This window comes from Cynocephalus volans, chromosome 8, assembly GCF_027409185.1.
Source record: "Cynocephalus volans isolate mCynVol1 chromosome 8, mCynVol1.pri, whole genome shotgun sequence".
Classification (NCBI taxonomy): domain Eukaryota; kingdom Metazoa; phylum Chordata; class Mammalia; order Dermoptera; family Cynocephalidae; genus Cynocephalus; species Cynocephalus volans.
In genome coordinates this window covers 53,293,021-53,306,425 of record NC_084467.1, presented here as the reverse complement: position 1 = coordinate 53,306,425, position 13,405 = coordinate 53,293,021, and the positions used below count along the sequence as shown (strand labels likewise).

Genomic DNA, 13,405 nt, shown 5'->3' with positions numbered 1-13,405 from the left:
TACAAACATTAACTCATTTATCCTTATAAGAAATCATGCAGTTGAAACTATCAATATCCCCATCTCATGGATGAGAATACTCAGGTACAGAAATGTTTAATAATTGCCCATGATCACACAGCAAGTAAGTGGGAGAATCCAAATTTAAATGAATTACCAAGATCTCTCAGTTGTTTTAGTAAATACATCTCTCACTTATTCATTTCCTTCCTTTTCTATTACCATCATTCTTTGTCAGGTTCTTATTTTAAAACTATTACAATGGCCACCTGCTTCATGATGCTCACTTTTTATTCTTCCCATTCTAATCCATTCTGTACTTTTCCATGAGATTATTCTTCATAAAATATTTTATCATTCATTACCATGATTATTATTTTAAAAATGTAAAACATTTAGTATTTCTTGATTGCCTGAAGAAAAAGATGGAAAACTTTTCAGTCTTCGAAGTCTCTTTATATTTTGGTACTCTTTTAATTGGAGTAGGTCTAACTACTGTTACAAAGAGAATCAAAAGAAACAGTAAGTCAAAGATACTGCTGTGGTTTGAATAGCCCCTCCAAATCTCATGTTGACACTTAATTCCCATTGTAATGGTATTAAAAATGTGTGAAGCGTGACTATGGTATTTGAAAGGTAGTGACCTTTATGAGGTGATTAGACATGTTTAAGAGGTGATTAGGCATAGCCCTCATGAACGGATTAATCCATTAATTAATTCATGAATTAATGGATTAATGAGTTATCATAGGAGCAGACTGGTGGCTTTATAAGGAGAGGAAGAGAGCATGTTAGCATGCTCAGTTCTCTTACCCTGTGATGCCCTGTACCACCTTGAGACTCTGCAGAGAGTCTCCACCAGCAAGAAGGCCTTCACCAGATGTACCCCCTCAACCTTGGACTTCCTAGCCTCCAAAACTGTAAGAAATAAATTTTGTTTCTTTATAAATTGCCCAGTTTCATGTATTCTGTTATAAGCAACAGAAACCTGCCTGAGACAGACGGTTGGTACTGTGAAATGGGGTGTTGCTCATAATGAATAACTGAAAATGTGGAAACAGCTTTGGAATTGGGTAATGGTCAGAGGCTGGAAGGATTCAGAGGAGCAGGCTATAAAACACCTAGGTTCTATGATGGTTCAGAAGAAGACAAAGAGAATAGGGAAAGTTTGGAACTTCTCAGAGATTATTTAATTCTGATAGAAATATGGACACTGAAGGCCATTCTGATGAAGTCTCAGATAGAAATAAGGAACAAGTTATCAGGAACTGGAGTAAATGCCATCCTCATTATAGATCAGCAAAGAATTTGGCTGAATTGCATTCATTCCTGAGGGCTTTATGGAATGTAGAACTTAGAGCAATGAATTAAAATATTTGGTGGAAGAAATATCCAAGTATCATAGTATTCAGGCTGTTGCATAGCTACCTTTAACAGCTTACATTACACTGTGAGAGGGAAAAAAATGATTTGAAGAGGAACTTTGTAATCAAATGGGAAGCAGACCTTCCCAGCCTGCCCATGTAAGGAGCAATAAGGGGTGTATGGAAGAGTGCATGGTTGCTTCTGTTTGATTAGTTGCTAAAGAAATTAGCACTGATAAAAGGGATCCATGTGCTATGTATCAAAAGAATGGAAGAAAGACTCCAAAGCCATTTCAGAGATCTTTGAAGCTGCCCCTTCCATCACAGGTTCAGAGGCCTGGGATGGCAGAATGGTTCCCAGACACCCTCTACAGACTCACTGCCCAGGGATGCCTCAGCTCTCCACTCCCTGTATTGCAGCACAGTGCTCCTCAGCTGCCCCAGCTGTGGCCAAAACGGCCTCAGGTGGGGCCAGACCCTTTGCTGGGGAAAATAGAGCTATAAGCCTTGGTGAGGCCCACGTGGTGTTAAGTCTCTAGGCTCACATAATGCAAGAGCTATGGAGGCATGGCAGCCTCCACCCAGATTTCAAAGGATATATGATAGCCCAGGCAGAGACTTGTCACAGGGGCTGAGCCACCACAGAGAGCCTCCACTAGGGCAATCCTGCTCAGCTCCTTCTGTTTGAAATACTCCTAGATCTTATACAAAGGTACCTCAGAAAGTTCATGGAAAGATAGAATCAAAAGATAATATGAATCCACAAAGATTATTTTTTTATCTTTTAAAAGTGTGTGTGTTTGCTTATACATATGTTACCTCCCCAACCAAACTGCAGGCACATCTCTATTTTACCTACTTATTTTTAAATTGCAGACAGTTTCTGTAACAGAATCCAAAGAGAGCATCCTTGGTGGGGTGCTAAAAGTGCTACTACACAGCATGGCTTGCAACCAAAGTGCGGTTTATCTGCAACACTGTTTTGCTACACAGAGAGCCCTTGTTTCAAAGGTAGGTTATTTTGTACTTGCAATATTGTCAGACTTTGCTTTCTTCATTAATGTCTAAGATAATTTGACACATTCATTGGTTAATATGTGTAGATAAAATTTACATAATAATCTAAGACCCTTGATTCTTTTTTGGCTCTCTGCTACTGCCCACATTGTGGAATTTCTCATTTATTTGGATCTCCTTTAATAACTTTCTGGTTTAAGAGAGAGAATTTTGATGTGAAGAAGGGCCTGAAATTAATAGCTAATCTTCACTGTTTTCTCTTCATCTTATTCTATCTGTTTCTTTTTAACTCAATTTATCAAGAATTCAATGTAAAAGCAATTCAACCCATTGAAATTAATTTATTCTCTGGTGAATGAAAAAGAAGATATTTCTGTTTGTTCAACTGCTGTAAATATTTATTTCCAATGTTTGTTTTCCCCCAGAAATATGTATATTCTTAAAATTTTTTTCTACATTTTTTAAAATTTGATTTTTGAGTTGAAACATAATTGATTATGCATATTTATGGGGTACAGAGTTGACTATCAGTATTTGTGTATGGTATATGATGATCAGATCAATATTATTAGCATGTTCACCATTACAAATGGTAATTATTCTTTGCATCCCTTACCCAGTTACTCCTTAACCCTCTCTGCCTCCCCCTTTCCCACCTCTAGTAAGTATAGGTCTGTTCTCTCCTTCTGAAAGTTCAACGTTTTATTGTGGTCGCTCCCTCCTTCCCTTCCTTCCTTACTTCCTTTCCACTTACCACAAAGAGAATGTAGTATTTCTCTTTCTGTGCCTGACTTATTTCAACTTAACATAATTTTCTTCATGCTCATCCATATTACTATGAATGACAGAATTTCATTCTTTTTCATGGCTGAGTAGTATTCCATCATGTATATATACCATTCTTTCCTTATCCAGTTATCTGTTGATGAACATTTAGGTTGGTTCCAGCTCTTAGCTATTGTAAATAGAGCTGAGAGTGCAGTTATCCAGTTGACATGATGATTCCCATTCCTTTGTATATATACCCAGAAGTGGCATTGCTGGGTCATATGGTAGTTCTACCTGTAGGTGTTTAAGAAACCTCCATAGTGTTTTCCATAATGCCTTTACTAATTTACAGTCCCACCAACAGTGTAAAAGAGTTCCCTTTTCTCCACATCCTCGCCAGCATTTGTTATTCTCAATCTTTTTCATAATAGCCAGTCTAACTGGGGTGTGATGAGATCTCATTGTGGTTTTGATTTGCATTTCCCTGATGATTAGTGATGTTGAGCATTTTTTCCAGTACCCTTTCTTTGCCCCGTCCTGTATCCTGAAGCAGTTCTCCTGTTTTCTTCTAGGAGTTTTATTTATAGTTTCAGGTCTTGTACTTAAGTCTTTAATCCATTTTGAGTTGATTTTGGTATATAGTGAAAGGTATGGGTCTAGTTTCATTCTTCTACATATGGACATCTAGTTTTCCCAACACTGTTTACTGAAGAAGCTGTCCTTTCCACCATGTATATTCTTGGTGCCTTTGTTGAAGATCAGTTAGCTATAAGTACCCACATATATCAACTGCAGATAGATATACTGTACAACTATGGATAGATCTACCATGTGATTAAGCAATCTCACTTCTGTGTATATAACCAAAGGAACATTGAAGGGGGGTACATGCACTTCCGTGTTCATTGAAGCTCTATTTACAGCAGACAAGATATGGAACCAACCAAAATGTCCATCAACAGATAATTGGATAAGGAAAATGTGGTATGTATATACAATGGAATACTACTCAATCATAAATAGGAATGAAATTCTGCCATTTGAAGCAACATGGATGAGTTTGGAGAAAATCGTGTTAAAGTGAAATAAGCCTGGCACAGAGGGAAAAATACTGAATGTCCTCACTATAAGTGGGAGCTAAGAGAGAAGGAAAGAAGCAAACAAAGACCACAGCAGTGTGCTGAACTTGTGGAGAGAGAACAGACCTAGGGTTGCTGGGGCAGGTGTGAGGGAGGGGTTAGAGGGAGAGTTGCATTGAGGAGAAGTTGAGTGGGGGACATGGGGAATAATTGCAATTTGAGGTGGTGGGCATGCTGATAGTATTGCTTTGCTCACCACATCTTGGACACAGGTGTTGATGGTTAGCTCTTGCCCCATGAATATGTATAACCAATGAAAATAAATAAATAAATAAATAAAACCAGAATTTCTGCAGGTAGATTAAAAAAAAAAAAAGACTGGGCAAAGACTTTATGAATAAGACCCCAAAAGCACAAGCAATGAAAGAAAAAATAAACTAATGGGGTTATATCAAACTAAAAAGCTTCTGCGCAGCAAAGAAAACAATCAGCTGAGTGAAGACAGCCTATAGAATGGGAGAAAATATTTGTAATCTATACATCTGACAAGGGATTAATATCCAGAATATACAAGGAACTCAAACAACTTCGCAGTAAAAATCAAATAATCCAATTAAAAAATGGGCAAAAGAGATGAATAGATATTTTTCAGAGGAAGACATACATACAAATGGCCAACAGGTACATGAAAAAATGCTCAACATCACTAGTCATCAGGGAAGTATATTCTTAAAGTTTGGAAGTAGTCATTTCATCTTAGTCATCCTAGAAGATGGAATGCAGAGATGTTGATAAAATTTAACCAGTGAAAATAACTTATATGCTATTTTCTAATAATAAAAACATATTAAAGAATTCTTGTATGTTGCTTACTATAATAAGTGTTTTATACACATTATCTGATCGAACTCTCACAACAATCCTGTGTAGATATTAGTGTTAGGCCTATTTTATGGATAAGAAAACTTGTCCAAGGTTACACTACTAGCTAGTAAGTGGCATAATCAGTATTCAAACCCAGTCTGACTGACTGTATGGTCCATACTATTAACCATTAGGTAATACTGTCCCATCACATTCTTTTAATTTCTGTGCTATAATAACAGATCTTCATTTCAGTCTATATTAACATATCACTGGAACTTTTACTGTATAAATTCAGTGTTGGTAGTGGTTTTTTGGTTTGTTTGTTTGTTTTTGTTTTTGCTTTTTTTTACAGTTCCCTGAACTCTTGTTTGAAGAGGAAACAGAGCAGTGTGCTGATTTATGCCTCCGTCTTCTTCGACACTGTAGCAGTAGCATTAGTACAATTCGGTCACATGCTAGCGCATCCCTTTACCTACTAATGAGACAAAACTTTGAGATTGGGAATGTAAGTATTTTACTATGAAAATGTTCTGGATTATGAAATATAACTTCTGCAAATAGCTATTAAATAGGTTTTTAGGGAGCATGGAGTTTTCTGTATATTTTGAGTCTAATTTTATACTGTTTTGATATTTCTTATTCTATGGATATCTTACAGTAGTCTAAAAGTCCAGTTTTGCTTCCTATACTAAACAAATGCATATATTGTAGTACAGATTTAGAATATAAATGTACATTAACAATTTTAAATTTTAATTATTATCCCTAGGTAAAAGAAAGTAATACAGAAAACTAAAGGTGCAAATGTCTTGGCTTGATATTTCAATTCTATGTCACAGCCTTTGAAAAATTCCATGTTTTTATTTAAGTTTTTTGTTAGCTACTATATCCATGTGTTTTTTTTTTCTTAACTTTTTGAGTCAGATATTTAATTTTTTTCTTTTTACTCATGTATGTATTTAAGGCCATAGCTTTTCCTTAAGCACTGCTTTTGGTACCTCATTGTTCTGATATACAGTAATTTTGTAATTTTAATTTGCATTTTCTTTTTAAGCTGAAGATTAGACAGGCCTTTTTGTTTCAAAGTTTGGTGTTAATTTTTAGTTCTATTGCATTGCGATTATACAATGTATATACTATTTCTCCCTTTATGTATTGTGGGAGTATGTATTTATGTGTCCAAATATATACAGTTTTTATGAATGTTCTACAAGCACTTAAAAGGAGGAGTATTTCTGTTTACAGAATATTGAGTTAAACATTTGCCAAACAAATATGCCTTACATTATTCTGTTTTTCTATATTCATGTTTATTTTTCAATCACTTGGTAGACTGATGGAGGTGAATTAAAGCCTATACATGTGTTTGTCTGTTTCTCCTTTAGCTCTTATTTAGTGTATTGATGTTCACACTATAATATCATCTTATGAATTATTCTTCTTTTGAACTGAAAAGAACCCATCTTGGTTTTATTTAAGACTTTTCTTTCCTTGGCCTGAATTCCCTCTGGTATATAAGATCTTGACCTCTGCTTTTTTTATTTGAATTTGCTTCAGTTACCTTTGCCTACTTTTTAATTTTCACTTTGTTTTAGGTGTGCCTCTCATATACAATATAGAGCTGAATTTCGCTCTATGATTTGATCTCTAATTTGAATTAAACCTTTTCCTGTTTGTTATCAGATTAGACATGTCCTAGAATTCTATTGTATTATTTTAAGACTTCCCCCACCTCTTCTTTAAAAAAAATTTGTGTTGATTGTTTTCATCTTACACTCTATAGTCAGTTCACCTTATTTTTTGAGTGTATTGTTTATTATATTTAACAAAGTTTATATATTTGCTGCAATGGTTACATTAGTTATTCTGCAATATCTCCAGTCCTCTATTTCCTTAGATCATACGTTCTCAGTGGGAGCAGTATTGCAATCAAGGGAGTGAAAATGGGTTCTTGAAGGGGATGCAAAAAAAATCTTAGGTATTACAACAGTTTGTGGTTCTACTAAGATGAATACTGCCCCACAACATCTCATTCCTTAGTACTTAACTCTTCATTTGTTTTATTGGGTATCACATGAGCAGCATTGACATTAAGTACATGGAATATAAACAAAGAACAAAATGTATGCAAAACTGATGTTACAAAATGATGGAGAATACATGGCTGTGATGGGGGGACTTTTAATTAATTGCTTGATCTCAGAGTTGTGTGAGAAGAGGTTAGCTTCCAGTAGCTGTCTTGTAGCTATTGTTTATGTTCAATTCTAAATTCTTTTGTGTGTGACTTGGGCTTTGAAAAAAAATTTTAACTTCATTATAATTTATTATTTAATTCTACAAAAGTTATTCAACCCATCATTAATCAATATCAATTGTTGAAAAGAAAAAAAATGTCAACAATATCTGAATGAATATCTAGCAGCTAGTTAAAACTTGTTGTCTTATATCAAACAAAAGTTAAAAGTTCACTAAAAATGATTTATAAGAAATTAATTTTTAATTGTTTTCTTTTGCTGCACAAGTAGCAGCTTTAAATAAATTTTAAAATTTGATTATATTGCTATTAGTGTTTTGTATTTATATAAATTGGTAATTTACATGTGTAATTTGATACATTATAGTTTAAGCAAAAAGATAACATTAAAACTTTTTCAGCAAACAGGGCTATAAAGTTAAGTTAGATGTAAACAGTTTTCTAATTTTTAACTTAAAATTTTTATGTAGTCATTCATAATCTTGCATTGACTAAAAAGAATAAGCCTTATATTTACTCTATTTATGAATAAATCCAGATATATGGAGAGTACATAAATAGATATACTGTACGTCTCTGGTATTAAAATTTCATGGGAGGATGATTAGGAAAAAAAATTTAGGGGCCAGCCCGTAGCTCACTTGGGAGAGTGTAGTGCTGATAACACCAAGGCCACGGGTTCAGATCCTTAAAAAAAAAAAAAAAATTTTTAGGAAAAGAATAGAAAAAACAGCGTTTCCTGGGGGGCAGTAATGAATAAAATGTTGAGAAACACTGCTTGAGACAGTACTTATTAATAACCTTTAATGAACAGTGATAAAGTTGCTGGGTTTTTTCCTCTATCTTCCTCCCTGGCATTCTTCTTCCCACCTCAATATTTCAAGGAAGCATCTTTTTTTGCTGTTCATATTTGTATTGTTGAATATGCATGTGCTTGATTTGTTGGCTTTAATTAAAGTTATTTATTTATATCTATTGCAGATATGACAATGTACTTCTTTCTAACTTATTTCCCCCTTCCATTTTTTCTTAGTGGTAACATTTCAGTCTTAGTTCTTAATTAGTCTTAGTAATAAAATGAAATATTGCTTGCCACTAGTTTTCTTTTGTTTGTTTGTTTTTGCTTTAGTCATCTTTTATTTGGCTAAATACTTTCCTCAAGAAGGTACTTGGCAGTGAAAATAAAATGCTGTTAAAACAAATGCAGGCCCTGGAGCCATATCTTGCAAATGAGAATTCTAAACTAGCATCTGAGAAGGTGGATAACTGTGAACTTGCAGCCAAGTACATGAAGAACAGTCAAGTAAGGTTACTTTGGGAACCTTAAGTAAATCAGAATGGGAAGCTACAAGTCTTTACTTGGTTTTTTGCCTTTGAGAAGCAGCAGTGAGTACGTAGGCAGCAGCCCCAGAATAGCTGTGTTCCATCCTGCACAGATTTGAGCAGTCTATCTCAGGTTGATTCAACAGCTCTGTTTATTTTAATTCTAAATGTGTAGATACTACCAGAAACTCCAGTGTATAAATGTAACATTTGCTCTGTGGTGAACTTTTATGTGCATATAAGAATGAGTTGGGACCTTTGTCTTTAAAAATCTATTTTTAAATAATGTTCTGAGAATTCCATTTGCCTCTACTCTCTTAGCTCATAAAAATTATAATATGACTTGTTAAAGCAAAAAAAAAAAAAATGTTCTTGGGAATAATATTTTTCAGGTTCTTGATCACTCAAAGTTGTATGTACTTACAGGACAGCAGGGGTGGTTATGAAATTTTTGCCTCAGACTTTGAATATTAAGAAGTGTGAGAAAGATCAGAAAATTTACCAGCTAAAGCACATTTAATATTTAAAAAAGGGAATTTGAGGACGATTGTCTTCTGGCATTAAGTGTTGTTCTAGAGATATCTGAACCTAGGCTGGTATTTTTCTCCCTCTAAAATAAACTATTCCCCCAAGCTGCTGAAGTGATTCTCTTTTTATATATGTTGAATATTAAATACCTTTTCTAGAGTATATCTTGGTATTGACTGATTTTTGTTAATTTTCTCAGGCACATAATGTGTACTCTTAATTCATTTATTTCAGAAAGTTTTCTTGAGTATAAAATTAAATATTTGAAGACAAAGAATTCTAAAAACAGCAAGAGAAAAGTGTCAAGTCATCTGTAAGTGTCTAGTCCCCATCAGATTGACAGCAGATTTCTCAGCAGATACCATACAGGCGAGGAGAGAACGGGGTGATGTATTCTAAGGTACTAAAAGAAAAAAACTGCCAGCCAAGAATACCATACCCAGCAAGTTATCTTTCAGAAATAGTATCCTTCCCAGACAAACATAAACTGAGGGAATTCATCACCACTAGACAAGCACTACAAGAAATCCTTAAGGGAAACCTACACCTGGAAGCAAAAGGGCAATAACAATTATTATGGATTGAATTGTGTCCCCCCAAAAGTTTAATGTGTTGAAGGCTTGGTCCCCACTATGACAGTGCTAAGAGGATGGGAAATCCTGTTGTGATAGTTGAAAGGTGGAGCCTTTGACAGGTGACTGGATTGTGAGGACTGTACCCTCATGAATGGATTGATTCATTCTTGAAATAATGGGAGTGCTTCTGATGGCTTTAAAAAGAGTGAATGAGGAAGTTAGTCTCTCTCTTTCTCTGCTCTACCATTTTTCTGCCATGTGAGACACCTGTGTTGCTATAAAGACACCACCAAAGAAGACCCTCAGTAGATGTGTTCCCTGGACTTTGAACTTTCCAGCTTCCAAAATTGTAAGCAATAAGTTTTGTTTTCTTGCAAATCATCCATTTCCAGGTATTTTGTTATAATCAACAGACATAAGACCAGTACAACTAACATCGTGAAAACATACAAAAGAATAAAACTTGCTGGTAGAGAAGATACACAAATGAGAAAGAAAAAGAAATTATCTTATCACTACAGAAAACCACCAAACAGCAAAGAGAAAAAAGAGGAAGAAAGGAACAAAGGATATACAAAACAACTATAAAACAATTAACAAAACCTCACAAGTAAGGCCACATCTTTCAGTAACAATCTTGAATGTAAAAGGATTAAATTCTCCATTTAGAAACATAGACTGGCTGATCAGATTAGAAAAAAATATTCAAATATATGCTGCCTACAAGAAACTTACTTCACCTTTAAAGACACACATAGACTAAAAGTGAAGGGATGGAAAAAAAGATTTCACACAAATGGCAACCAAAACCAAGCAGGAGTAGCTGTATTTATATTGGATAAAATAGACTTTAAATCAAAAACTATGAAAAGAGACAAGGAAGGGTATTATACGTTGATAAAGCAATGAGTTCAGCAAGATGATATAACAGTTGTAAATATATATGCAAACAAAATTGGAGCACCCAGATATGTAAAGTGAGTATAATTGTATCTAAAGGGAGAGACAGACCTCATATAATAATAGTTGGGGACTTCAACACCCCTCTTTCAGTATTGGAAAGATTATCTAAACAGAAAATCAGCAGTGAAACTTGGATTTAAACTGCATTATAGACTAAACAGACCTAACAGACATTTAATAAGATTTCATCCAACAACTCTAGAATAGACATTCTTCTTATCAGCACATGGAACATTCTCCAGGATAAACCACATGTTAGTCTACAAATTAAGTCTCAACAAATTTTAAAAATTGAAAACATATCAAGTATCTTTTCATACCACAATGTAATAAAACTAGAAATTAATAATGAGAAACTGTGGAAACTGTACAAACACATGGAAATCAAACAATATGCTCCTGAATGACCAATGAGTCAAAAAGAAATTAAGAAGGAAATAAAAAATTTTGTGAAACAAATGAAAATAGAAACACAACATACTAAAACCTATGGGATATTGCAAAGGCAGTACTAAGAGGGAAGTTTATAGCAGTAAATGCTTCCATCAAAAAAAGTAGAAAAATTTTAAATAAACAACCTAACATTGCATCTCAAGGTACTAGAAAAACAAGAACAATCCAATCCTAAAATTGATAGATGGAAAGAAATAATAAAGATCATAGCAGAACTAAATAAATAGATACCAAAAAAGAAAACAAAAAAACAGTGAAACAAAAGTTGGTTTTTTGAAAAGATAAACAAAATTGACAAGACATTAGCTAGACTAAGAAAAAGAGGACCTGAGTAAATAAAATCAGAAATGAAAAAAGAGACATCACAACTAATACTGCAGAAATAGAATCATTAGAGACTTATGAACAGCTGTATGCCAGCAGGTTGGAAAACCTAGAGAAAATGGATAAATTTCCGGGCACTTACAGTCTACCAAGATTGAACCGAGAAGAAATAGAAAATCTGAACAGACCAATAGTGAGTGACAAGATTGAATCACTAATCAGCAGGCACTCAACAAAGAAAAGCCAAGGACCAGTTGGCTTTACTACTGAATTCTGCCAATTTTTTAAAGAAGAATTAATACCAGTTCTTCTTTTCAAACTATTTCAAAAAATTGAAGAAGAGGGAATTCTTCCATACTTATTCTATGAGGCCAGCATCACCCTGATCCAAAATCAGACAAGGACACAACAAAAAAAGAAAACTGTAGGCCAGTATCCCTAAGAATATTGATGCAAAAATTCTCAACAAAATATTAGCAAACCAAATTCAACAGCACGTCAAAAAGATTATACATCACAATCAAGTGGGATTTATGTTCGTAATGCAAGGATGGTTCAACATACACAAATCAATAAGTATAATACTTCACATCAACTACTGAAGGACAAAAACACTATGATTATCTCAGTAGTTGTAGAAAAATTATTTTATAAAATTCAACACTATGATAAAAACTCTCAACAAATTAGGTATGAAAGTAAAGTATCTCAACACAATAAAGGCCATATTTGACAAACCCACAGCTAACATACTGAACAGAGAAAAGGTGAAAGCTTCTCTTTTAAGATCAGGACTAAGACAAGGATGCATGCCTTCACCACTCTTTTCAGCATAGTGCTGGAAGTCTAAGCCAGAGCAATTAGGCAAAAAAAAAAAAAAAAAGCATCCAAATCAGATAAGGTGAAGGCCAATTGTCCCTGTTTGCAGACAACATGATGTCATCTTTAGAAAAACCTAAAAGCTCCACCAAAATACTTGTAGAGCTGATCAGTGAATTCAGTAAAGTCATAGGATGCAAAATCAACATACAAAAATCAATAGCATTTCTATACAACAACAACAAACGAGCTGAAAAAGAAATTAAGAAGGCAGTCTAATTTACAATAGCTACCAAAAAATGAAATACCTTGGAATAAATTTAATCAATGAGGTGAAAGATCTCTACAATGAAAACTATAAAACGCTGATGGAAAAAATTAAAGAGGCCACAAAAAAATGGAAAGACATCCCATGTTCGTTGATTGGAAGAATTAATATTGTTGGAGTGATCATACAACCCGAAGTGATCTGCAGATTCTATGCAGTGCCTATCAAAATACCAATGACAGGCTAGCCTGTTAGCTCACTTGGTTAGAATGTGGTGCTGATAACATGAAGGGCAAAGGTTTGGATCCTCGTACCAGCCAGCTGCCAAAAAAAAAAAAAAGTCAAAATACCAATGACATTCTTCACAGAAATAGAAAATACTATATTAGGCTGTATGTGAAACCACAAAAGACCCTGAATAGCCAAAGCAATTCAGAGCAAAAAGCACAAAGTTGGAGGCATTATACTGCATGACTTTAAAATATACTACAAAGTTATAGTAATGAAAACAGCATGGTAAAAATAATTAAATTAAATATTTGGTTTGTTCCAGTGTTTGGGTTTCTCTACCAGGAACCAATGTTACATATGCTGAATCTTTTTTTACTTTACTTTTTACCTATCATTTTCTCTTTTTCCTTTTAACACTAAAAATTCCATGTTTATTTCTGTTTTTCTCTTTTTTTTAAGACAGTTCTATCACTTCGAGTTGAGTTTCTTATTTAAAGGAAGTATTATGTTTTCATTAGTACTGAAATCTGTACCCTAGGATTCCTCACTATTTGCTTTTCCTTCCTTGCCTT

At 34.2% G+C, this 13,405-nt stretch overlaps 1 protein-coding gene across 5 annotated transcripts in view; it reads left to right on the top strand.

Moving 5' to 3' along the window:
• The window catches only part of DOCK7 (dedicator of cytokinesis 7), a 204,200-nt gene that overhangs the window by 151,001 nt on the left and 39,794 nt on the right, over window positions 1-13,405 (top strand). For all 5 annotated transcript variants that reach the window (XM_063106104.1, XM_063106103.1, XM_063106102.1 and 2 more), the window contains 2 exons: window positions 2,241-2,375; window positions 5,448-5,600. In XM_063106104.1, coding sequence (XP_062962174.1) covers window positions 2,241-2,375; window positions 5,448-5,600 — 288 coding nt within the window. The remainder of the gene's footprint in view (window positions 1-2,240; window positions 2,376-5,447; window positions 5,601-13,405) is intronic.